The sequence below is a fragment of the Halichoerus grypus genome, chromosome 9 (assembly GCF_964656455.1).
Source record: "Halichoerus grypus chromosome 9, mHalGry1.hap1.1, whole genome shotgun sequence".
NCBI classification, from domain to species: Eukaryota; Metazoa; Chordata; class Mammalia; order Carnivora; family Phocidae; genus Halichoerus; species Halichoerus grypus.
In genome coordinates, this window is record NC_135720.1 from 10,410,262 (window position 1) to 10,437,084 (window position 26,823).

Here is a 26,823-nt window from a genome sequence, read left to right on the forward strand (position 1 = left end):
TGAACCCAACCTCTTGAAGCTCCATTAATAGATGAGGCTGGCGCACGCTGTAGGATCTCCCTACCTTTTGCCAGAAGCTACAAATGTATACTCGAAAGTAAACAATGGAAAGGTTACTGAAGGTTAAGTACATTCACACACTTCAGACTGCACAGCCAGACTCCTAGCTGGGAAGATAATTTACACAGCACGAACCTGGTGCCCTAGTTCTGGCTGGGGTTGCGGGAAGGAGGAAAGGGAGAAGGAAGGATAGCTGATATGTCCCAGTCTACTGTGACTAGAGGTCACCCAGAGGGCACCTTTGTTTATAACCTGAACCCCTTTCTCATTTATCTTCCACTGAGGATTCCCTAGTTGGCTCCATGACAGGTTTTGTGACATCACCTGTCAGCTAATAATAGAAATGCAGTCAGCCACCTGCCAGCAAAGATGGATGGGTTTTTGGTTACAGATTTACTAATTGAATGCGGAGCTCCCTTGCCCCCCACCCCCACCCCAGCCCCACCCCCCACCGCCCCCCAGCTTCCAGGCAGCCCAGGCCACTCGGGGAGGCGATTCCTGCAGCTGTTCATTAGAACTCCACAAAGTTATGCAAGCTTATTATAATGAGATCCCCACGGCACCTCCCAGAGGCAGCCGTACCCCAGGCCTTGCCCACGTTTCATTCCAGGAACTTTCTCTCATGGACTTGCTCGAGTCCCTGCAAGACCATAACCCGGAGCTCCGGCGAGGGGCACCACCCAGCCAGCGACCAGTGACGATCGTGGCGCCCCCAAGGGCTCAGGGGTTCTACCGCCCAGAGGCTGGCGAAATGACATTCAGCCCACGCCAGCCACGCCAAATCAAAACCGGAGCACGGACGGATGAGTCACAAGGCTGATATGGCCAAGGGATCCGGGATTTAGGCTGCCTCAGAGTGGCCATTTAAAAAGCCGTCCAGCACGTTTCTTAGGAATCTTTTCGTTTAGTTTGCCTGGATGGGCTGCTAAGAAATACACCATAATTGCCTTCTTATTGGGAAAACGGACTTCTAAGAACACAGAGTTTGGCTGAAAATTCGTTTTTAAAAATTTTGTAGTGTAGGAGACCCCAACAGGGCAAACGGTTCGGAATAATTTTTTTTTTTTCCTCCTTGGACAATAAATATATTTCATTTTCCTTAATGCTAGTTCTGGAGAAGCCTGGTTTTGGTTACGGAGCTGATGTTCCTCACTACCCCACTGACCAGTCTGTGTGTCCTTCTGTCTGGCTGAGCAGGGCGTCTTGAGCAGCGCGGAGAACAGAGAAGCAAGCCCACCAGCCCCATGCGCTCGGCGTGAGGCCGCCTGGGCCGTGCCCTGACCGGGAGGCTCGCTACAGGACGCCCTCCCTTCCCTGCCTCCAGTTCCCCCAGACTTCGGACCGTGTGGACCACTGAGAAGAATGTATTGTCAGAAGTGCATCTGCAACCCAAGCTCTTTTGTGCAGTTAAAACGATAATGTTGCCATAAAAACGGTAGTTTAAAAAAAGGGAAAAAGGGAAGAGCTGACTGTTGAGAGAACAGGCCCTACACTTTCTGAAGGGTCTGAGCCTCAGCGGGATTGCTTGTACTGAAGCTGATGCTCGCTGGGAGAGCTATTCTCCATACAGAAGTGCAGCCCATTCAGTGACACGGGTTTTTCCTGGCAAATAAAATATACCTTTATATCTTTGCAGACCTCGCCACTTTGGTCCCTACACCCCACTGAGTTTTTATTTTGGAAAAATAGTTTCAGGGCTGCTCACAGGCAGCTTGTTTTACTCTGTGAACTGAATGTAATGTTGTGAGACTTTTAAAATTAGATTTCCCAGTTTTTAAGGTATACCGTGACTGCAAAGGCTTCGGATGCTTAAGGGTGGGGTGAGGTAGGATTTCTAATTGTGTTTAGAACTGACAGGTCTAAATATATACCTCGGTGCATCCCCTACAAGTGCATCTCGGCCCTCCGAAGTATTTAGGCGAGACCTCTTGATTAGGGACCGCAGACACTCGCGTTGCCCTCCAGAAAGGAGCTGGAGGAAACAAGGAGAAAACAGCTCTCTTTGGCTCACAGACACCTCCTTCTATGCGCAGAAGGCGTCCCTGGGACAAGGCCGTTTCACATACAGGCAGAGGAAGACAGTAGGTCCAGGCATAATGCTTGAGCTGGAGGCCACTCACCGGCAATGAGATTTGGGGCCAGTTACTTGGATTTTATGTGTTAGTTTTCTCATGGCCTGCGCGATTTTGAGACAGCATGTGCGTCACAGGGCTGATATAACGATTAAATGGTAGAGCACTTAGGAAGGTGCCTGGCACACTCTAAGTGTCTACGAAATGCCGGCCTTGGGTCCCAGAACAAGCCTGTGTGATGGGAAGTGGCAGGAATGGTCAGTCCCGTCTTGCACGTAGGACCGTGGCTAAGTGCTAACCATCACTTGGGATGGGAAGGGGCTGGGAAGGGGCCAGGCGAGAAAACAGCTGGATTTCACCTGAGTGAGGTCACCACCCAGAACTGGGGATGATGCAGACTTCTTCCTCTCTAAGAATACTGTATTTACCAAAAATATAATGATCCAGGAATCTGAAACGCTAACAGGTAGAGCATAGGTTAGTGGGAGAGCTGACAGCGTGGCAGGGTTTCCAACGGCTGAGTGGAGACCAGAGAGAAGGCAGGTCTCATTAGTTTGGTTTCGCTGAGAATGCAGGTGAACCGCATTATTCCCAGGTAGGGTTCCTAAGACTCTTGACCTCTAGGTCAGAGCTGACTGCTGGGTCTCAGAAACAGGGCTGCGTGGACCTTTCCCATGCCAGGTTCGCTGGATTCCCTACAAGCGAGGACTTGCTGGGCAGGGGACATTGAAAACTGCGTCCAGATTTCATTTTGCTGACCCACAGCTCAGAGTGTCCCCGACAGAAGCAGAAGTGGTAGGAGCTGGTGGCTACACTGCAGGGTGGCGTCTTCTGGGAGCACTAAAGTGTTTGCACAGGTTACTGGGGAGTTAGACGGAGTGTTTTTAAATACCTGCAGAAGGAATAGAGGCATAGAGCTCAGAATTCCAGTCTCTGTCGACCAAGGAAGGTAAAGCAGAAGAATGGTGCCTTTGCAATGTAGGCCCGAACTGTATCCTCTCTTCCCTTAAGCACTGCCAACGGGGGGTCCGATACAAAACACCCCTTGTCCTCAAAGATCCCGCGTTCTGTCTGCTTTCCTAGGCAGCGGCCTTCTCAGGACCCCCGAGGGGCTGCAGGGACTCGTGGTGTCCAGCTGCGGGTGGCCCCTGCCTTTCCCCGCCGACAACTGCAGTACCCGCACTTACCAGGAGAGGGCGGCTGGAGCTTGGGCTGCTTCTTGGTTTCGGCCGTGCTGAAGACTTCCGGCGGGGGCTCCTCCCCGCGCTCTATCTTGCACTCAAAGGCGAACAGGTACTGAATATACTGCTTTTTCAGGGAGCTCGCTGCGCTGCTTGAAGTGCCAACATTTAGGTTGGTTGCCAGCTCACGCCACTTCTTGTTTTTATTAACCTAGCAAAAAAAAAAAAAAAAAAAATGGCAGGATCATTGGTTTGCAGCAAAGTGGCTTGTTTAAAGCCAGGAGACAAAAAAAGCACTTAATGTCTTGGTTTACTTTTTTTTTTTTTTTCATTTGCCTCTCTTAACTAATGCTCATTACTCCCACTCAGTAGTGCACAGACAGCATTTACAGTTATAAAACCATTACGGGACCTGCTGATAGCTACATAAAAAGCATTGCTCGTCGAGATTCTTCTGCCTGGTGCACCTTCTAATGCCTCACACTCTTCCAGGCCGCTGTGGCTCTGAGCCAGCCATCTTCTCCGGGCAAATGTACGCTCCCGCTGCCCCCCATCCCACCTCTCATCTTAACAACAACAACAACAAAAGGCATCTGAAAACAAATTTAAAAAGCAATAACATAACTGTTTTGCAATGTAAGTGTTTGAGACTTGATATGGAAAACAGTGTTCCCTTCCAACAGCCACAGGCTCCCAGAAAGACGAGCCTGTAATTCTAGCCGCGTTCCTCCTCTCAGGCGGCTTTCCTAGGGTGTTGGGCAGAGGTGACACTGGGGGCAGCCCGCACCAGCCATCAGCCCTGGTGCCTCTGCCAGGCCACCAGCTGGCCACGTGGCGGGGACACGGGGTTCCCACATACACTCAGTGCAGAGAAGGCAGCGCAAAGTGAGGAGGAAAAAAAAGGGAGAGAAAGCCTGAAATGCTACAAAAGGATGTGGGGCATTAACTTTTGATTCCCACTTGGGCCAGAGTTATCTAAGGATGAATGCCTGAAGGAAACATGCAGACCCGCAAATACTTGGGGACTATTTTGCCTTCAGGTATGTATGCCTTGTGCTAAGTAGCATAGTAAGGGTTAAGGGAACAGTGGGTTTTTTTTTTAAGGAAATGTTCCATTTTTGGATTCAAACTTTCTCACAAAGCTCTTTATGTCCATTTACTTAGTACTAAATGGTGCATGATAAACAAAGCTCAGGTTGCTCGCGAAATGCCCAATTCCACTTTTGGCACTTAATGCCAGGCTGCAACGAGCAGGTGTGCGGGTGACTTTAGAAGGGCTGGGCAGGCTGTTGCCTGGACACCCTGAAAAGCCAGGCTTTGCACTGATCTCTATGTGACTGCAAGTACCTGCCCTGAACGGATCTGAGGGCCACCAGCCAGATATCGAGATGGGGTATGAGCAACAATGTGGCCAAGTGGCTCACCGCTGTGCATCACAGCTATGATCAAACCTCCCTTGTTAGCTAGGCCAGCAACAAGCCTTACTTGCAGACCCAACACGGTAACCCACACCGTTGAGAGAGTCCAAGTAAGGTGTCCAGACACTCTCTATACTTGTTTGAGGGTGACAGTGTCCCGAGGATTCTAAAATTCTATGCCAGGGGGTTAGGTGCAGAGGGGAAAGACTGGGGGGGGGGGTCTAGGTGCAGGGGAGAGGTGTGCATCCTGAGCTCTCCCTCCACTGACCAACTCTCACTCACTTGGTCTGCACTGTACGACTTACCATCCGTTTCCGCAAAGCCTGGAATCAAGCCCTGTTTCAGTTGTACAGCGCGGGTCTCCGGTGGGATGAGGCACCCCAGGGAAGGCTGGGAACAGAGACCTCCCCTGCATACCCCAGAGCTGCACGGCACTGAGGCCAGGGCGGGCCCTCGGTGACACTTGTGGATGAGGTGACTCACTCTTGGACCCGCGGTACCTGGCTGGAGCGCAGGGGGCCACACTGTGCCCTAGACCCCCTGGGCCCAGAGCAGCTCCTCTCACTGATCTGGGTGGGAGCCCAGCTACTGGCAGGTTTTTAAAGCTCCCAAGTAATTCTAATGGAGAAGCAGGCGAGAGCTGCTGGTGGATGGGAAGAGCGCACGTCTCAGAATGAGCAGGCCGGGCCCGCGCCTACCCTGTGTGCCCTGGGCCACATGATCGTACCTCATTCCGGGACAGCTTCCTCCTCTCTTGAGGGCTGATGCCTCCTGCATTTTAAGGGTATTCGGAAAGACAAAGCCAGAACAAAGGCAAAGCACAGTGCCCAGCACGCAGTGGGCACGGATCCGGGGACACCCTTTTCCCTGTTCCTCTTGCAGGACCCGTGCTCGGAACTAGACACCATGCTGCAAGCGGCGCCAGGACCCTGGTGAGGACAGTGTGGCCCCCGGGCACTGACTCTGAGAGGGCAGGCGCTGCGGAGCCCTGAAGACGAGTGCCCTCTGAGATCGGGCGCCGCCCCCGCTGCATCACTTGCTCCAGACAGAGGCAAAGAGTGAACTGGATTTAGAACTGATTGAGACGATTCATTTGGTCATTCGCAAAGCACTTCTGGAGTATTTCCTACGGCATCTTGGCAGAGCTCACAGAATCCTACAGCGGTCAGGGAACCTAAAGAAAAATCTAGCCCAACCGTCTCACTTCATAGACGAGAATGGAGGTCCATATAAATGACCTGCCGAGGTCACCCTGCGAGTTGGTGGCAGGACCAGGGTCCCAAGCCCTAGTGCTCTCCCCTGCAGCACACAGACACGGAGCCCACAGGCTTAGCTTTTTCTTTATGGGGGGTAAAAAAAAAAGTTTGAGTCTGCACCTTCAAAGAAGCCCGCAGGGAGGGCTTACGTGCAGTGTCTCCGCGTGGACCCACTCAGGTACTCTCACCTGTGCCAGACCTCCGATCTCTTTGACGCACACGTACAGCCGGAACAGGTCCAAGGGCTTCTTGCCCACGGCGGGCAGACTCGAGACGGGCGAGCCCCTCTCTTCCATGAAGGTAAGGTATCTGTCGACCCACAGCTTTCTCTCCGGCTCATTCCCCAACTCATACACCTTTGTGATCTTTTCCCCAGTGGTGGTGGATGAGCTGGACTTCTAGTGCCCAGAAGGAGCGTTTGGAGGTGGGGTATGGGCGGGCAGAGGGAAAAGGGAAGAAGGTGAGAAGAAAGTAATGAGCTACCAAATACAAGAAGAGAAGAAATTTAAAAACTACTGCTATCACACAACAATTAGGAATGAAGGCTACTAGTTCAGGCACAAACTATACATTTTCTTAATTAAGACTTTACTTTGACTTTAAATAAAGGGCCCAAACTCCCTTTTATATACTTAAAGAACAAAAACAAAAAAAACCAAAAACCTTTTTTTACTTGATAAAAGCGTTGAATCCCAGAAGGCATGATTCCAATGACACCTCATGTCATTTTTAACAATAAAAGGGTGCTCGCTCATAGAATAATCACAGTGAATTTAAAATTTCACATGTATGTAATATTATAGAGCCCCCAAAACTATATGGCCTCTTACTTCTTGTCAAAATAAGAATGGCTAATGTGTGTCCTCATTAAAATGCTAAAGCATATGGAGGAAAGCAGATATGGGACTTGCTGGAAAATGTAAGGTAGGTCCCAAATCCCAGGGACCGGTGGTGTGGGCTCTATGCTCATTTGCAAGCTTTATAGACTAGTGGCCAGCTAAAGTTTTGGCATTTGCTCATGATGACTAGCTTTCCCTACTTAAGATTTCTTGAATTTCTCTACCAAGGCAAGGGGCTCCTAGAGAATTATTTAAACAGATTTCTTAGGCAACCATGCTTTAATCACAAACACATGTGCTATTTCATACTCCCTGAACATCTATGGATAAAAATATACATTTACTTTTACACACATGGGTTTATGGGCTCATGTGGTTTATATTGATGCTCTAATTCTTGTCTTTGTTTTTCTAATTATAGCTGATACTAAAATGTCAAAAGTTACTGTTTCTGCATAACCAAAGCCCACCTTCCAGGTTACATGATCTGGAAAGGTAACATTTCTGGGCCTAAACAGCTCAAATGTCTATCTTTCTTTTCTTTTATGTCTCTATATTTGTAACAGTGATTTGTGTACTTGTACTCTTTGCAACTCCAGGGTTATTGTGAAAAATTACTTCTAAATTCGCAATGAAGATTTCCTTGGAATAAGAATTGACTGCATTTCCTCATGTGTATTTACCAGTTATCATTTGCAATGGATTGCCATTGTTTTAGATGGGAGTTTTTCTTAACTCTTTTCCATTACATTTAGCTGAACAATTTTAAACACATAGCTGAAATTTTGGGGGTTAAATAACATGACTGCCATTGAAGTCTGATATTACTTTATTTAGCAAAGGATCCCCAATAAAAGTAGGACCTCAGAAAGGATGCCTGAGAACGAAACTAACAAAGCTGGTGAGTGGCAGTTTCTCCCCCACTTAACGTGTATTTCTCCTGAGCTACTCCTGCTGAAATTTTAAGCCTTCAGACTTAGAATTATTGAGGCATAAAATCTTTACATTAAATACAAAAAAAAAAAAAAAGGGTGATACAAATTGATGTAAATAAAAAATTTAGGGTGGTAGGATAAAAAAAGTGTCATCTTTTAGAATTTATACTGATGCCAAGGCTAAACAGTAAGTCACTTAAACATTTTACTTTAGATTAGAGCATATTTGTATATATATATAGCGATATGTCCATATACATACTCAGAAAATGGAACACATTGTATATCCAAACGGTAAGTTCTTAAACTTTCTCTTCCATATTCTTGTACCCAAGGAATATCTGACTAGGAAAAGAAACTGTCCGACTGCATTTTATACCACATTCCAGAAGCTTTGTCATCACTAATGGGGTAGTTATTATGAAGAGGTTTCTAAATGCTAGTTTTAAAATATTTTTTTCCTTTTGGGGAGCAGTAAAAAATGGGTCCAATGTTTTTTGAAAAATTAGAAATAGAACAGGAGGAAAAAAGCATTATCACCTAAAATCAATAATAATAATAAAAAAAACCCCGCCAACCTCTCTCTTGCATTTCGTTTCTGAAAAATTGAGAAGTAAAAGTTTGACATTCAATTCAGGGTAAGAGAAATAAAAGCAGTCATTTCGATTTAAAATTACTTTGAGTGTCTCTACCAAAATTCTGAATGGAAGATCCACCTGCCATTTCTGGCCTGGTCCTCTCCAAGGCCAAACTGGGGAAGGCTTCTGGGAGGACAGTTAATCAGGACCCGAGCAGAGAGACTACGCAGATGTTTGTTCCCATTTATGAAATAAGTGTATCCCATAACCTGAGATGGGCCTAAAATAACAGTATACTTAGTTTAGCTATTCTTGCCATCCTTTGTTAAATGAACTTGAGTTTAATTAACTTCTGCACACCTCAATTTGTTCTCATAAAGTTAGAAAACCGTAATGAAAACAATGTTTTTTTTTAATTAAATTATCTTGTTTTGCATAGCATCGTTTTTAGATCTTCAAAAAAGACTTAAGGATTTTTATGGCACCATAATGTAGGAAAATGCATCTCTATGGAAAGAAACTGGTCAGGCCTGAGGTGACGTGTTAGGTCCCAGAAGAGGCCTCCCAGGCACCCGAGCCTCCTTCATCTAAATCACTGTCGCACACTTTATTTGTCGTCCGTGGCCCCTGGTTACACAGCTTATAAAAAGTGTATGCTTTGCATGGGATTACTGGTCTGTCCTACGTCTTCCCAACTACATTTTAAGTTCCACGAGGCAGGGGCTGAGCTGATTCTGAATCACCGTGAGCACACTGGAGGTAGCTGCTATCGGATCTGTTCTGTGAACGGGTACTCAGACGGACAAAGAAGGTCTGAGAAGTCTGGCACCCTCCAAGGAAGAATTCGCAGCTGAATAAAATATCCTATAAACGGGATTTCAGTGATCAAGGTGCTAAGGAGACATTGACGCAATCTAACGAGACTGAAAACAGAAGGGATCATCATGCCTATGACTGGCCCTTGCCACCTCCACTCCCAGCCTCAAGGTCTGTTTCCTAGCCAGTTATCAAAGTCGGTATGTGGGTGTCCGAACAGAGAAAAAGGACGTTAAGGAAACAAAAGTGTTAGGAAATAAAGGGTACATACTTTATCGCTGATTGGGCTCAACATGTACCTTCTTCGGTTCACAGACATTAGCTTTGATGTAACCTTTGGGGAAGTGTCATTATACACTGTACCCACCGACCTCGGGCCAACAAGCCAGCCCCACAGAAAGATGGGATGACCCTTCCAGGTCTCTGGGACCACCTCACACTGCTTCAGCGTTGTAAAAACTGTATCCTAGCGCCCTAAAGTGTCATGGACCCAAGAAAAGGGAAGGGAGATCGCTGAAAGACTGTAGCAGGACATTACAGCGCCACAAATGTTTTCCTTGCGTGTAGTTTAATTAAGTCTATAAGTACAGTCTTCTTCAAATCTTTCAGGCAGATTTACATTTCAGCAGTCTTTACCATATGCCTGGTAATATGTGTATGTGCGAATGTTTATTTTTATTTTAGAATGTTCCATAACAAAACAATGTTGGTCCATAGCACACTGTCAAAGCACGGAACATCTTTATCACGTAGTCCATTTCAGGCCCGCTGTGAGACAGGTTTTAGCAGAGACAGTGGGAAGAGCAATCTGAAGTACAAACTGAAGCTGTGTCTCAGAAAGGACAGTTAAATATTCCTAAACTGTGCATGTCAGCAGTGATTTGACAGCAGAGATGCTCTCGGGTCCTTCCTTCCCATCGCTTTTGGTACCCTTCCTAAATTAGCATCTCATCCAAGGCAGGGGCCACGTTCTGAATGCAGAGCTCCTCCTGTCCTTCTCTACCGCTGGAGCCAGAAGTTTGCTTGTAAATTCTTTTCCTTGTAAGATTTTACTTATTTATTTTAGAAAGAGAGCGTGCAAGCATGAATGGGGGGAGAGGCAGAGGGAGAGGGACAAGCAGACTCTGAGCTGAGCGTGGAGCCTGGGGCGGGGCTCGATCCCACGACCCTGAGACCATGCCCTGAGCCGAAACCAAGGGTTGGACGCTTAACCAACTGCGCCACCCAGGTGCCCCATAAATTCTTAAACATAAAATGGTTATGGTACAGGAAGAGATAATGTATGTTGAAATATTTAGAAAAAAGGAAAAAGTAATATACACTTTTAAGCATAATTGTTTTATAATCAGAAAATGAAGTCTACAATTCATTTTACTTTTTTCTTACACTTAAGTGGAAAGTGGGCTTTTTTTTTTTTTTTTTTGGATAAAAGTTTCTTTCCTACAGGACTCATTGTATGGAGATAACCTGATTAGTTAAGTTAAAATATCATAAATATCTCACTCAATCTTCATAAATCCAGAGTTGGCAACGTGGAATTTTTATTTTTTTGTTAATTTATTTTTTTAAACATGTAATATCATCTATTAGTAGTCTTTGTTTTTCATAACTTATTATTCTTAATTATTACCTTAAGGTTTTAAAGATTATTATTTTCAACCTCTGAAATTTTTCCCTCTGAGCCAACATACAAATGTTTTCAAAAAGTTATAATTTGAGTTCCACCTGTTAACTCGACAGTAGGCCGATTCAAAAATCTTTTCTTATGATTAAGACAAAACAAAACACAACACCGGGGTAGATTATGGGGAAAACCCCCATAACGCTGGCTGCCTTCTGAGACTCAAAGCCAATAACACAAGGACATCAAAATGCAGGCTTTGCACTCCCCCTTCCTGTTAGTTCTGCTTAACCCGCCCTAGAGCATTTTTCATTTCATCTTGGTTGTTGCAAAAGCGAAACATGTCTACAGAGAAGGTAACAGCGAATATCGCCCTTTCTTCCTCTGAAAAGGAAAATGCTGGTTATGCTAGAGCTCCACATGAATTTTACAAACATTTACCGGAACCACCAACCCTTCAAACCTTCAGCTCTATCTGTTTAAACCAGTGAATGGATAATTAATAGCAGCCTCCTTTTGGGGTTTTGACTAGATTGCCAGATTCTGCACATAGAGTCTTCTTCCCTCCAACTTGCTTTTCCTGAGCTGTACTCTTCAATACATCATCTTACAAAAATTAGCGTGTTAATTAAGCCTTCTTGGCAAGTAATTGCATGTTAAGGTTTTTTTTTTTTATTTTAAACAGATCTTTTGATTCCCTATATGAATGTAAAATAAAAGTTACTACAGGGCCATTCTTACTCTTTTTTTTTTTTTAATGGCACAGAATTAATTTCTTTAGTAGGAAAATAAAGGCCAAGCTCTATGGACAGAAGAACATTAAGGCTAAAAAAAAAAAATTCCCTTACAGGTACATCACCATTTTTGTTTTTTACATATCATATGGAAATCAACACTTAATTTCAAGATGATCAGCAATCTTGTGCAGGAGGTAATTTTTCTATCTCGACTGATTCTAATGTAGGTACATATTATTAATCCAAAAGTAGCATTCCAAATATTCACATGTGGTGACATTCCTACACCTTTTCTGTTAATTTCTGACAGGTGGATTGAAACAAAGCAGGGCTGATATTACGCTAACCCGTGCCCAGAGTGCAATATCTATATTTTCAGGTAGGCAGTTTTGAAATAAGATGTTTCAGATACAACAGCCCATGAAAGATTTAGGCCAAAGGCCAAATTTGTCATTTACTCTGTGGCTGCTATTAGTTCCCATGTAAATGGAGAAGTAACTCGTTTTGAAGATCTTCTGTAAGTGCACAACGGATCAGACATTTAAACAAAGTCACTGCGTGAAGGAGTTTGGACCCAGTAACACAATCACATGCTTCGTACAGAGGTGCTTCTTTATAATAGCCGTTTTATTACCAGAAATCAACTTCTATGATTTACACAACGTTACTCATTTTGTTACTAGTATAATTATCAAGAAAACCCTTTCATGGATAAATTATGAAGAAAAAGTCTTATAAAACAAATAAATAAGCAAGCATTAAAGTAGAATTAATTAATTATCAAAAAACCCCAAAAACCGAAAAAAAAAAAAAAAACACAAAAAAACCAGAGCCACTTACAGGGCTTGATGGAGTCTTTGGCCAGCCTGGGCTGCTAATGCTATCGCTTTCATCTCCATGAAATGAGGAGATGCTAGCAGAGCTGGGGGACATTGGGGAAGGGACTGGCAGGTTGCCGGGGGTTGGGGGCTGAGAAATACCCTGAGAGCTGTAGCTATCCTGTGGTAGAGGAATAAAAAAAAAAAAAATGACAAAGGTAGGGCAAACTTTATTTAAAATAACAAAAAGCACATCCAGTTTAACAGACTAATTTTTATATATAATGGATATATATAAAGACATGGACAAACAAACACACGAAAACACACACATATAAAGGTATTAAAACAACATTCTTAATTAGTATAATTTGGTAAGTTTGCTGGATGCTGGATAAGGCTACTAAGCCACCATGCTTACTTCAAGCTTACATGGAATGCTAAGCATGGGTTACCCCTTATGAAAGAAAGAAAGGAAAAAAAAAGCTGTTCACCTTATTTATCAAATAAGGCAGGAAAGCAAAATATTAAGTATGTTGTTGTTGCTGAGGCGGCCAAAACAGGAAGCTATAAACTGAAGGCAGAGAAAATGGCTGCAAGTATCAAAACCAGGCAAGACCCCTTCCTTCTCCCCACCCCCAAAGCACCTCTCTTCGGTGGGTCTTGTCCCTCCGCCCCTCACCCACCACCATGAGTTCAATGCCGTAAGAACTAGTAACTTTCAGATCCACACCATGGAGGGGGTGGGGAAAGAGAGGAGAACTACAAACGTGGTGCACGAGATGGACGCATGCAGAAGAGAAGAAACCAAATGGAAACAAAAGTGGAGGCCGACACCAGTGACTAGAACACCATGGCAGCTGCAGGAAGGCAGACCCCACACCGCGTGCAGAGGAGAAAGGAAGTACCTTCGACTTGCTCTCAGGCTGCGGAGTGCCTTCTTCTTTACCGTCGGCTTTGAGAGGTATGGGCAATTTGGATTCCCCGGGAGACATCATATCTGCAAGACCCATAGATGCTAATCGAAAACAGGAGAAAGAGTTTAGGATTATACATGTGATGCATCGGGCTGTGTTCCCGCTAACACAAGTTACTGAGTGACCCATGGGGCACTTGAATTTCCCTTGAAGGAAGAGAAGAAAAGAGAAATTGTAACTGAGGGCACACCCGTTTTCTGGAAATCTAAATAGCACGACATTCTGCCAGTCCTTTTTTAACTTAAAAAAAAAAAAACAAAACACAATCATTTACTCAACACCCAAGCCACTGAAAGTCAACTCATATCAATATTATTTTTTCAAAATTACTACAGCTTTACTAGAGTAGGTGACAGGTGGAAGTTAAGTCCAATGTTTCAACTGCTCGTCCGGAGTGAAAGGAAATACTGGGTGTGTGTATTTTTTACGTGGTGACTGGAGGATTTTGTGCCTTCTTAATTTCCTAAATTTATAGAATCTACAGTTTGCAAAATCACTTGACATTTTATATTGCTTCATTTGAAAGTCTTATCTATCGCATGTGGCCTAGTCCGCAGTAATGGAAAACAGTCGGAACGAATGACTTCAAACACAATAATCAAAAGTAATTTCTGAAGGACAGGATTTCTAATTATTTTGCAATGCGGCTGGTTTCCTTTCAGTCTGGGGCTCTGTGCACATTTATCAATCCCCAGCAGTGGCTCAAATGCCCAGGTCAGATACCCACACCCGCTCAAGAGTCAACGCTCCGATTCCCAGAAAAACTCATTTTCTATCTCAAGGCTCAGAAATTCAATCAAGTTCACTTAGGATTTAGAAGGAAAGGTTCACCAAAGAACAACTGATTTATACCCATTTATTACGACTATGAATAGATATTTTTGGGTTGAAAAGGAGGGCTTGGATTTCTTTTTAAAGGAAGAACAAGGCTACAGTAGGGAATCAGTGTAGATATCCAGGGAATAACAGCTGAATTTCTACAGAACCCCACTGTGAAAACCATCTGCACAACACTGGGCTGGGAGCGGGACACCAAACAGATGTGTGAGGAGGGAGGGAAGCAGAAGAGAGCAGAGAACGGAGAGAATTAAGAGCCTTGTCAATGAGCGAAAGCCAGGAAACATTCCTATCTCAACATAAAATAAACCTGAGGTTTTATGCACAGGACCCGTTCTACATTCTGCAAACAAAAGTGCTGGCTCAACCGAGGCGGTGCGCATGTTGCATAATGTGCCAAAAAAAAAAAAAAAAGAAAAAGAAAAAAAAAAGAAGCAGCTTTAAAAAAGGCTCCACAGATTGCCCACTACAAAATGATTATTGCACATATTCATGTATTACTATGTTTTAGAAAATAATTAGTTTTAATTACAGCAGTGAGAGAGTGAGCAGGGCTCTGGCGAATTAGCTGGCACGCTTGGTGGTGCTAATTTGCTAATATCGTTAGCATCACGGCAGGTTGAGACCAGAGGTCCTGCCAAAAACGCCGACCCCGCCACGTGCCCAGGAGTCCGGCGGCGCGCTCGCTGACACCCGGGGAAGCGCCGGTCTGCACGCGCTCACTGGCGAGCGGCTCCGAGCCTGTCTGCAGCCAGCCAGCCCTTGAAGTCATCACCACGCACACAAATCATAATTGGGATGTTTTTTTCCCTTTCTTTCTTTTTTTTTTCCCCCAAATTACTTCCAATACTTAGACTTTAAGAACTGGAACAAAAAGCTTTTTCAAGTGATGCAGCTGCAGAGAAAAATCTATTGGGATCAGCTAAAAATGCTGTTATTTTGGTGAATGTGTGAAACCCCAGGAAAGCAGCTGAGAGAGACCGCCCCAGGACCGCCCCGCTCAGAGCGCTGGGCTGCTTTCGTGCAGTCTTCTCTCCCAGGATCAGTAAATCCGTACATTGAGAAACACCCTTTTTAGAAGAACAGAAGGGGGAAACAGAGCAGGACGAGCGGAGGAGGAGGAGCTTCTTTATGAAAGTCCCCACGTCCTTGCTAGTTACTCAGAGCTGTCACCGAGGAACGACGGCCACACAACCCCGAGAACGTGGCAAAGTCACGGACACGTGGCTTCTGCGAAGGCCTGCTTCTTCAAAGGTTATAATGGATAGTTCTGTTAGCATTTGGAACAAATTATGCCTGAATATTACTGTTGAGAGACAGAAAATACTAATATTCGTCTTCATACATTCACTGGGTTAACATACCCCAAAACAATTTTTAAGCATAAAGAAGTAGACTAAGATGTATTATTATAATGAACGATAATAATTTATACTGATTTAAAAATCAGACTCAGATGAATTTAAGCATATCTGTTGGTTTGAGATTCCCCAAATTTCTTCACTCTCTATTATATATTTTTAAATGGGCATTTAAGGTATGCAGATATAAAAATGGTCAAAAGTGGCACTGCTTTATGATTTTTGAGAGATAAATAAGGATAGGATTGAGAGTAATAGTTTTATTTAGTACTCCTGCCTTACACTGCAAATTTTATTTTACTAAATGGATCATAAGGTCTTTCCTTACTGTGGCTTTTACTATTCCTTTTGTTGAAATGCTTATTTTTGACTTCTTACCAGAATTCTCAATGAATCACTGCAAAGAGCTATAGGCCTCCCCGGACAATGACAGTCCAGGAGCACTACTTTTTTTTCTCCTTTCCCAGAAAGACCACCACTATGGTGAGGATGTGTTAAATCAAGGCCCTGTTCTTTCTCCTACTGACATCAGCAATCCAGTATGTAAAGTTCAGACATAAAAAGGGGCAGTAAAGAACTCGGGCCTGCAGAAAGTGCTGTGTGAGTACTGTAAGTACATTTCAGGCGCTAGCCTCTGGCTTTACCCCTGAAATTTAAGAGTTAGAATGATTTCCTGAAGTAAGTGTGGGTCAAAGTCCTAAGGCAGCTACTCCACCCCAGATTTAATATCTTCAAAAGGAACATAAGAACATATGGTGTGAGCAAAACTGAACTCAAACATTCCCTCTTACTCGCTCAGCTTTCTTTACTTAGTCTCCCTATAAGGCGACAAAGTCACTCCCAGACGATGGAGAAATGGGACCAGAAACACACATACGGTTTGTTCTTTTCACGGTAAACAATACAGCATACGGCCAAAATCTTTTATTCCTTGTTTCTGAAAACACAGGAGGGCCTCTCTATGTGTATACATTTGTAGACAGTCATGACTCTTCTTATATGTGGCACATACATCAAGAGCACCGTGAACGTTAACACGTATGGAGGATGTGAGGGAAGGAAGCTCAGGAGAAACATTTCTCTCTCTTGGACCGGATCAGCAAGGCCTTGAAAGAACCTTCTGATGCCTCTCTGTGCTGACATACCCCACAGGGCCAGGGCAAGGGAGATGCACAACACCGTCATTTCCATCCACGCCCTCTCTCTCCGTTATAGGCACCCCAAGGAAACATGCAACCTGAGCAAACCCAGTATGCTCGCTATGCTCTCCAGAAAGCCCCAGCCCCAGACGAAGTCCACAGCTACCAACTGACTTGGCAAAATCCCAGTATACATTCTTCCCCCTTGAAGAGATATGGTTTTCATCATTTATTACACCTTTTATGTCTTTGGGGGAGGAGGGAGGACAGCAATTCACCTAAGATCATTAACTTCAAGCAAGCAACCAAACAAAATACCTAACGATCTTATAAACTGCTTAGACAACCAACCACTAGCAATGGTGCTAAACACCCAAAACTTCCGGGGCGCCTGGGTGGCTCAGTTGTTAAGCATCTGCCTTCAGCTCAGGTCATGATCCCAGCGTCCTGGGATCGAGCCCCGCATCAGGCTCTCAGCTCGGCGGGAAGCCTGCTTCTCCCTCTCCCACTCCCCCTGCTTGTGTTCCCTCTTTTGCTGTGTTTCTCTCTGTCAAATAAATAAAATCTTTAAAAAAAAAAAAAAAAAAAGACCCAAAACTTCCTTAGGGAAGGATCCTAAAGCCTCAAGACAGAAAACACCTATCCATCTGGTAGATTTATATGCTAGCCTTTTTTTTTTAATGGTGCTAGATCTTTCTTTTTTTTTCTTCAAGATCCTCTTCTTTTTTTATTTTATTATGTTATGTTAATCACCATACATTGTATCATTAGTTTTTGATGTAGTGTTCCATGATTCACTGTTTGCATATAACACCCAGTGCTCCATTCAATACGTGCCCTCTTTTGTAAATTTTTTTTTAAATTCAAGACAGCAAATTATCTGGTAAATAGCTAATGCCACACAAAGCAGGCAGGGGTTCTGCCAGGAGACTGCTGAGCAAAATATCTCTAAATCGGTGGTTCTTAAGCTTAAGCATGCACTTATGAAAACTACCTGAGGAGTCTGTTAGGAACATCCTCAGAAATTCTGACTGGGGCCCAGAAATCTGTAGTTTTAACAAGCATTCCAGGTGACACGTGGTTCTCGATTTTTGAGAACACCGAAGGAAGCCGTCGATCCTGTGGTAGTGAGCTTGCCTTTTTTTCTCTGTAAGGGCTAATGGAGCTAGTACGCCCCATCCTGGTGAGACATCAATAGGACACTGCCTTTGGGATGGCGCAGTGCTAAGCTGGCAGAAAGATCTGGAATCTGACAGGGCTCTTGTATAAGAGGAAGGCCTGACGACAGCAGTACATGGCTGCTCATTTACTATCTGTAGGTTATCTGGATGGAAATGCCCTACATTTTGCAGAGTGGCTTCCCGTGAGGCAAACTTAGAACCACAGATGGTAGATGTATTTTCTGGAATTTAGATGTCTTCTTTAAGATGATGGTTTATATAAAGACAAGTATATGACTAATGAATGTTATAAAAGGAAACACAAAGAAGTATAACATAGCTAATAACACGAGTATTATAAAAGGGGGTATTTAACAAGGCTATAAATGACTTATTATTTTGCCCATCGCGTTATGTAATTCTAATCTTTTAATGCAAATAATTTTTTTGAAAAAAGCTCCTTTAGAGGGAAAAAAAATCCCCCCCCACTGCTTAGCACCCCACTTCCCCTGCATTTTAAAATGAAGAAATAGTTGTCACATTCATACTCACACTGACTCCATTTGAATAATTACTTGCTCACTGGAGCCTGTAACAATTTGTCACTACACAGGAAGACGTTTTTTGGCCCTGTACCCCGTCTATATCACAACTGTCTGAACTCCGCAAAGAAGATGCTGGAAGGCCAGCTGCACAAGCTGCTTACGGAGGTTCAGCAAATCCCACCCCCAGCCCTGGACATCATGGGTATTATCTTCACTTTCCCCAAAAGTGCCCTCACACAGAGAAGATGCTTTGCCATTATCACTGGTAACTGATCTGCATGGGCCCAAACCAAGTAGACTGATGTGATGACGATCAAAGCCATTTCTGGCCCAACTCTAGAAAAAGTCAAGAGTACACCTTCAGACCAAAACTCGTCAGGAGCCACTCTATAACTTTATGGGTTCCTCTGTCATTCCCGTTTCCCTCGGAGACTGTAACACAGGGATAGCAGCTTGATGTGTGCCTATCAATAGATACACAGTACATGCTAAATCATCAATATTCTTGGATGTGCTAGCTAGATGACTACTTTCTATCAGGTAGCATTTGACTTATAGAGCTGGAATAAAATCACCTAAATGTGCAGAGGAAAATTTGATAAACGTTTAAATTATCAAAAATTCAGTGTTTCAAAATACACAATGCAATAAAAAAAAATCCTACTAGCCCATACAAAAGACTGTGAGGATAAAGAGCCTTTCATTGAACAGGTTTCCTCTGTATGAAATAACGAAGAGCTGAATTATCTGAATAATAATAATAATAATAATAAAAAGAAACCCTCTCTGCGAATCTCCATTAAATTGGTTATTCCTTAGGAACACATAAATCTTCTTAGGCAGGGCATGGTGCCATCTCTTTGTGGTGGGTTATTTTTGTGGTTCTGGGGTCCAAAGGAAAAAGGGAAAAATGAGTATTGCTAATAGTAGGTGAAAATTTATTGTGTAGTTTCAATGCTCTGAAGTAATTTTATTTCAGCAAGCCAGACAAAACACATAATGTCATAACCCAAATACCCTATTACCTGGGATAGTGCTGAGAAGGGGAGGGGAAGTTTCTGCGTAACAGACTGGTTAAGAGCTTTCCCCTTTCATCTCAAGTTTAAAAACACCCACGTCGCTGGGATTAATGACCAATATCAGGAAGGGCTATTCTATTTATTTGAAAACCTTCCATTTCGCCACTCTTTCTTCCTCTTCCACATACTTTTAAAGAGACGCAATCAGGGAATGGCACTGTTAAATTAGACCCTGGAAACCAGCAACTCAGAAGCTCAGAGAGGATGCAAGCCCAGCCTCTAACAACAGCTCCTGGGGTGGCCTTTCAAAGACGGACAGTCAGAGGGGTGGCGAAAGGCAGAGGAGATGAGAAAAGGTACTAAGAGAGCGCCAAGCCTCTAACTCCATGGTGTTTCCCTAACACCTGGTTAAACATCGCAGGACACACACCACTGCTACACATGCTCTGCATTCACCAAGGACGGCATCCTACCCGAGACAGTGCCCCCCGGCAGGGGCTGGAAGTTCAGGTCAGTTGCGACCCACAGCCTCTTCTCATCTAAAGAGCAGCGCCCCTCAACTGCCGGGTAGTGCGGGGCTTGAGGAGATGGCTCAGGGTCTAAGGAATCTGAAAACTCTTTGCACAGGTGTCGACATTTTTGGTGTTTCCACAAACTGATACTCTTACTGCACCGATCAGATGGGATTCGGTAGGAATACAGTTGTTGACGTCCCCAAGTGGGTTGGAAAAGTTACACACGAGGGAAAATCTAAAATAGTTCATTAAAAAAAAATATAGAATTTCTCACTGCAGAGAGTCTGCAGACAGCACTTCTGAACAACTACTTCCGGGTATATATTTCAAGGTGAAAAAGTACTTCAATCACCTCCCCTGAAACATGAAGTGTTCATCTCCACCACTACCGAATGGAGCATCGATTTTGTCGGGGGATCTTCTAATACTTCGAGTGGTGCCGAAAGAGAAAATGAGCTTAGTGTATACATCCAGCAAGCAGTCCCCAGAGTCCCGTGGAATGTGCCCACACGTTACAAAACACAGAGGGCATTCAAATCATTTACACAAAATATAATGTGAGCCTCACGTCTTGAAACAGTTACATAGACTGAACAGGTTTCCAGGCAGCAGAAAAGTGGAGTGTGTCCCCTTTTCACCCAATGATCCCAGGGCTTGGGTTGCTCACCGGTGCAGGCCTAAGGGGGGCAGAGGGGAGGGGAGGGCAGCTCTCAGAGCGCGGAGCTGCCGTGGTTACCTGCTGAGCTGTTCACCATATTGGGCGTCATGCTGTAGGGGGGTGCCTGGGTGTTCATCAGCCCAGAGCTGTTGTTCACGGGCTGGCTGTAGGGAGAGCTGGAAGCCATAAGTCCACTCTGATTCATGCCCGGAAAAGTGCCTTGCCTGTAGGAAGAGAAAGCACACGCATACATATACTGGCCACGGACACGGCGGCACGTACGGGCGGCACGTTCCCCGGGGAGCCATTCCTCATGATGCATCTATGCAAGGGGTGGGGGCTCCTATTTTTCATGTTCGCTTAAAATAACTTATTTCCCAGAAAGAGAGGCTGAACTATTGCTAAGTAATTACTTAATCCACTGTGTAAAAATTCCAAATAATATAAATTCCACAAATAAATTATACATTTTGAATCATGTCAAGTGTTCCAGGTTATGATTTATACAGAGGAATATAAGCAAGAAAGGGGGAACTTGAAATAAGAACAGGAATTACAAAAGCAAGCAAATTTAATTTCTAATGTTTAAAAAGATCTGACTCTGTGAGCATTACTTAGTGTCCTCGTATCAAAAACCAGAAGTCAAGGAATAAAAATCAAATCGGCAGTGTGAGAATGTTATTTAAAATTTTTTTCTTTAATCTAAATGTTCTGATAGAATGAGTATGGGAGAAAGCATTTCTAAAGCCCTTCAACCCTGTTATTTGGCATTCTGAAATTAGGTACTATTGCGAACACACCAATATCCCCATATTAACTTTACACAGTAAACACCAGACTTCCACTTCTTTTTGTAGGCTTTCCTGGGACAGGAAGGAAGGGAGCTGAGACTGGCTGACAGTATCCCTAAAAGGCCCTGGGGTCATCCCTCCCCAACTGTGATGCAGACCCAGGAACTTAAATTTTTTTCGGTGACTTAGTTTTGCTAGTTTTGTATGTGTGCTCTGTGAAAGACAAACTTCTCACTGTTGCAAGGGGAGGAGGGTATTTCTTAATCTGAAAGGGACATGTGTGGCACAAAGGCATTTCTCTAACAGCTGGAAATGAGACCGGGGAGGAGAAGGTTGAAACTGCGCAGTGCTTTCATTCTCGTGGGAGAATTACCAGGTAGAGAGAAAGATGAGGGCAATGTGGCAAAATCTGGGAGAGCCTCCACTGTTGTACTCAAGTGGCTCTTATGTAAATAGTATACCTTGAGAAAACTTTCCAAACTTTTGGCTACTAGTGTTCCCTCTTAGGAGTAAAACTAATAGGAAGAGAAAAAATCCACACTTGGCTTATCTGTTCCAAATGAATTATGATTTCAAGCCATGCCCTCTGCCTCTATTAAGCAGTCATCTGATGACTTTTTATGCATAACGGTAAAACTATTTTTAAAGAGATTCTTTAAAAGATTAACATAAGTCATTTTAAGAAAAAACCCATCAACTTTTTTCAAAGAAATGGAACAAATAATCCTAAAATTTGTATGGAACCAGAAAAGACCCCGAATAGCCAGAGGAATGTTGAAAAAGAAAAGCAAAGCTGGTGGCATCACAATTCCGGACTTAAGCTCTATTACAAAGCTGTAATCAAGACAGCATGGTACTGGCACAAAAACAGACACATAGATCAATGGGACAGAATACAGAGCCCAGAAATGGACCCTCAACTCTATGGTCAACTAATCTTCAACAAAGCAGGAAAGGATGTCCAATGGAAAAAAGACAGTCTCTTCAACAAATGGTGTTGGGAAAATTGGACAGCCACATGCAGAAGAATGAAACTGGACCATTTCCTTACACCACACACAAAAATAGACTCCAAATGGTTGAAAGACCTAAATGTGAGACAGGAATCCATCAGAATCCTAGAGGAGAACAGAGGCAGCAACCTCTCCGACCTCAGCTGCAGTGACTTCTTCCTAGAAACATCGCCAAAGGCAAGGGAACAAGGGCAAAAATGAACTATTGGGACTTCATCAAGATAAAAAGCTTTTGCACAGCAAAGGAAACAGTCAACAAAACCAAAAGACAACCGACAGAATGGGAGAAGATATTTGCAAATGACGTATCAGATAAAGGGCTAGTATCCAAAATCTATAAAGAACTCATCAAACTCAACACCCAAAGAACAAAGAATCCAATCAAGAAATGGGCAGAAGACATGAACAGACATTTTTCCAAAGAAGACATCCAAATGGCCAACAGACACATGAAAAAGTGCTCAACATCGCTCGGCATCAGGGAAATCCAAATCAAAACCTCAATGAGATACCACCTCACACCAGTCAGAATGGCTAAAATTAACAAGTCAGGAAACGATAGATGTTGGCAGGGATGCGGAGAAAGGAGAACCCTCCTACACTGTTGGTGGGAATGCAGGCTGGTGCAGCCACTCTGGAAAACAGTATGGAGGTTCCTCAAAAAGTTGAAAATAGAGCTACCCTACGATCCAGCAATTGCACTACTGGGTATTTACCCCAAAGATACAAATGTAGGGATCCGAAGGGGTACGTGCACCCCGATGTTTATAGCAGCAATGTCCACAATAGCCAAACTGTGGAAAGAGCCAAGATGTCCAACAACAGATGAATGGATAAAGAAGATGTGGTATATATATATATATATATATATATATATATATATATACAGTGGAATATTATGCAGCCATCAAAAGGAATGAAATCTTGCCATTTGAAACGACGTGGATGGAACTGGAGGATGTTATGCTGAGCGAAATAAGTCAATCAGAGAAAGACACGTATCATATGATCTCACTGATATGAGGAATTCTTTTTTTTTAATAAAGATTTTTATTTATTTATTGAGAGAGATAGTGATAGAGAGAGAACATGAGAGGGGGAGAGTCAGAGGGAGAAGCAGACTCCCCACTGAGCAGGGAGCCCGACATGGGACTCGATCCTGGGACTCCAGGATCATGACCTGAGCCGAAGGCAGTCACCCAAACAACTGAGCCACCCAGGTGCCCGATATGAGGAATTCTTAATCTCAGGAAACAAACCGAGAGTTGCTTAAGTGGTGGGGGGCGGGAGGGATGGGGTGGCTGCGTGATGGACATTGGGCAGGGTATGTGCTATGGTGAACGCTGTGAATTGTCTAAGACTGATGAATCACAGACCTGTACGTCTGAAACAAGTAATACATTATATGTTAAAAAAAAAAAGAAGATAGTAGGAAGGAAAAAATTAAGGGGGGGGAGAATCGGAGGGGGAGACGAACCATGAGAGACTATGGACTCTGAGAAACAAACTGAGGGTTCTAGGGAGGAGGGGGGTGGAGGGATGGGTTAGCCTGGTGATGGGTATTAAAGAGGGCACGTATTGCATGGAGCACTGGGTGTTATACGAAAACAATGAATCATGGAACACTACATCAAAAACTAATGATGTAATGTATGGTGATTATCATAACATAATAAAATTAAAAAAAAAAGAAAAACCCAATATGCTATTCTTTTTGTGTAGCATTTTCAATGGATTCGACCTCCTAGCTGGTGGAAAAAGTTCAAACACGGTCCACTTGAAAATTCAAAGTATCAAGGGTTTGAGTGGTTTTTTTTTTTTTCTTTTAAATATTACATCAACCATTCAGAGAAATTCTGTCCAGACGAACACTCAATGATGGCTTGGAAAGAACATTCTAGGAGGCTGAAAGACTAATGGTGTGAGTGTGGCTCTGGGAGAAAGGAATGTTACTTCAGCCTTGAATTCTGAGCTCACTGACGTTCCACTTTGAATAACTACAGACTGCTGAACCAGTATTATAATACCCAGTGCAGTTCATTAAGAATGTATCTGAGATCGTCCGATGGCTTCTGATTAACCCTGAGGTCGTCAAATACTTCTAAATACATTGCCCCGCAGCTAGAAACGTAGTCCTATATGGTTAGGGTTTTAACATCAGCATGGAGGTGATTGGTATTAACTCAAGTATCTTAGGTTCCCTTCTGACGTGTTCTCATTCAAACAAAGACAATTTCACATTTATGTACCTGTTTCAAAAGAAAACAGGAAAGAGTGGCACCTGTTGACCTGTTGGGGCTGCTCTCTCAATTCCTCAGCAGACAAACCACCCGAAGAGCATCCTTAACTTATGAACAGGTTGGGTTTTCTAAACACAGCCTTCAAGTCTCAACCAGTGGTGACCCGTCCTTCAAGATCCAGGTGCAGGGGCCACCCCCTCTGCGAAGGCCGTCCTCACTCCCCCATCTGGAAGCTCTGCCTATCAGAGCCCTCTGCACTTTCTTTCGTGTATTCTAAAAAATTTATATGCACATCTTGGCTCTTACAGGTGTGATACCTCCCGAGAGGAGCAACTACTGAGCGCATTCAGCTACTAGAGTAATACTTGTTAAATGAACTGACAGACATTTTTACCATTGTAAAAACAGGCCTCAGGAAAGACGGCCACCTCTTCAAGCTTCCACCAAATTCAGTTTCCCATGTGCTGTGACTACCGGGTGCATGAAACAAATGGTTCCTTGAGCCTGCTGGTTTATAACTCAGGTGGCAAAGAGAATTGGAATATAAAACGCACCAGACAGGCTCCTTGTAACCCTAATCTACGATTTCTCCCCCAAGTCTGCGATGCCCATCTGCAATCACCGTAAGATGAAGAAGGTACGCATTAGAGGTTAAAAAAATACCCTTAAAATAACAAGAAATTAAAGATGTCGAGATGTGTGTGATGGATGTCACTTGCTGGCTACAGCGGTCCTCGATTAAACCATACCTATAGTTTTACAAGTCTGGCTAAAATGCCAGGGGTCTTGACTCTGTCACTAGTCATACTTTCCACTGTCACTGGGATCTGGGAGCAAATCTCCTTGGGTCTCTGGGCCGTTTTTGCATGTGAACATGGAGGGACTGAAAACAATAGCAACTGTCATGATTTCTGAGGTCCTTATAAATGTGCCTGGCACAATTTCTAGGCATTTGATGCATTTAATTTTTTAAATTTCTGGAGGAAGGTAGGTGGAATTATGCTCACATACAGAGAAAGAAAATAAGGATCAGAGAGACTGAAGAAGTTGCTTGAAGACACACAGCTGGTAAGTGGCAGAAACAGAATGCCTCAGGCCTCTTTTCAGTCCAGTGTCCTCTATTTCTTTCCCCATGAGACCCTTAATACTACTAGCACTTGACGGGACAAGTATAATGGCATAAGGAGTCCATTGTATACCTTCCTCTCTGTCTACTGTATTCATCTGTAGTTGTAGAAAGCTGACAGATACAAATGGCGCTTTTCTCTGGGCTTCCTGAACACCTGCTTCTAGGAAAGTTTATCCAGGGTGCTGTGGGCCTCTCGGGTATCCAAGGAGGGAAGTAGCTGAGAAAGATGGGAGTCTTCCCAGGCATGCAGGGCATGTGTGGCCACGAGCACAGCACTTGGCCATCTGCCCCAATGGGGGAGAGAGCCAGTCTTCCATCACCGCAAAAGAAACCCTATTCATTATTGCTTTGGAAACTACTTCCAGGACTGTTGGTAATTTCGAACAAGCAAGATGGGCTTAATACTAAAAAAGGAGGCTTTCAATGCACTCTGTTGAATGTTTGGGAATTGAGACAATTTTGTTTTGTGGAAGGAAACCTAACATGGCCACCTCTCCAACTAAGCCAAGCACTCCAGCTTACCATGGCGTGGCTAACAGGACAGGGTACCACGGCGTGGCTAACAGGACAGGGTACCACAGCGTGGCTAACAGGAGAGGGCACCACGGCGTGGCTAACAGGACAGGGTACCACGGTGAGGCTAACAGGACAGGGCACCACGGTGTGGCTAACAGGACAGGGCACCACGGCGTGGCTAACAGGACAGGGTACCACGGCGTGGCTAACAGGACAGGGTACCACGGCGTGGCTAACAGGACAGGGCACCATGGCGTGGCTAACAGGACAGGGTACCACGGCGTGGCTAACAGGACAGGGTACCACGGCGTGGCTAACAGGAGAGGGCACCACGGTGAGGCTAACAGGACAGGGCACCACGGCGTGGCTAACAGGAGAGGGCACCACGGTGAGGCTAACAGGACAGGGCACCACGGCGTGGCTAACAGGAGAGGGTACCACGGCGTGGCTAACAGGACAGGGTACCACGGCGTGGCTAACAGGAGAGGGTTTCTGGGGATCACGACAAAAAGCTTCTTTGGTTGGGCTAACTACCGTGACTTGGACCACAGACACCTCAAAAGAAGTTGGGCCCTTTCCAGAGGCAGCACTC

The 26,823-nt window shown here is 44.2% G+C and overlaps 1 protein-coding gene across 12 annotated transcripts in view; it reads right to left on the reverse strand.

Annotated features, from left to right (window-relative positions):
• Positions 1 to 26,823, reverse strand: part of ARID1B (AT-rich interaction domain 1B) — a 440,094-nt gene that overhangs the window by 21,560 nt on the left and 391,711 nt on the right. For 6 of the 12 annotated variants that reach the window (XM_078054524.1, XM_078054525.1, XM_078054522.1 and 3 more), the window contains 5 exons: positions 20,621 to 20,766; positions 13,240 to 13,349; positions 12,354 to 12,512; positions 6,176 to 6,385; positions 3,320 to 3,524 (listed from right to left, as the gene is read on the reverse strand). In XM_078054524.1, the coding sequence (XP_077910650.1) occupies positions 3,320 to 3,524; positions 6,176 to 6,385; positions 12,354 to 12,512; positions 13,240 to 13,349; positions 20,621 to 20,766 (830 nt within the window). Of the gene's footprint in view, positions 1 to 563; positions 2,033 to 3,319; positions 3,525 to 6,175; positions 6,386 to 12,353; positions 12,513 to 13,239; positions 13,350 to 20,620; positions 20,767 to 26,823 lie in introns of those variants that run through there. The other 6 variants (XM_078054527.1, XM_078054532.1, XM_078054531.1 and 3 more) reach the window with 4 other exon arrangements.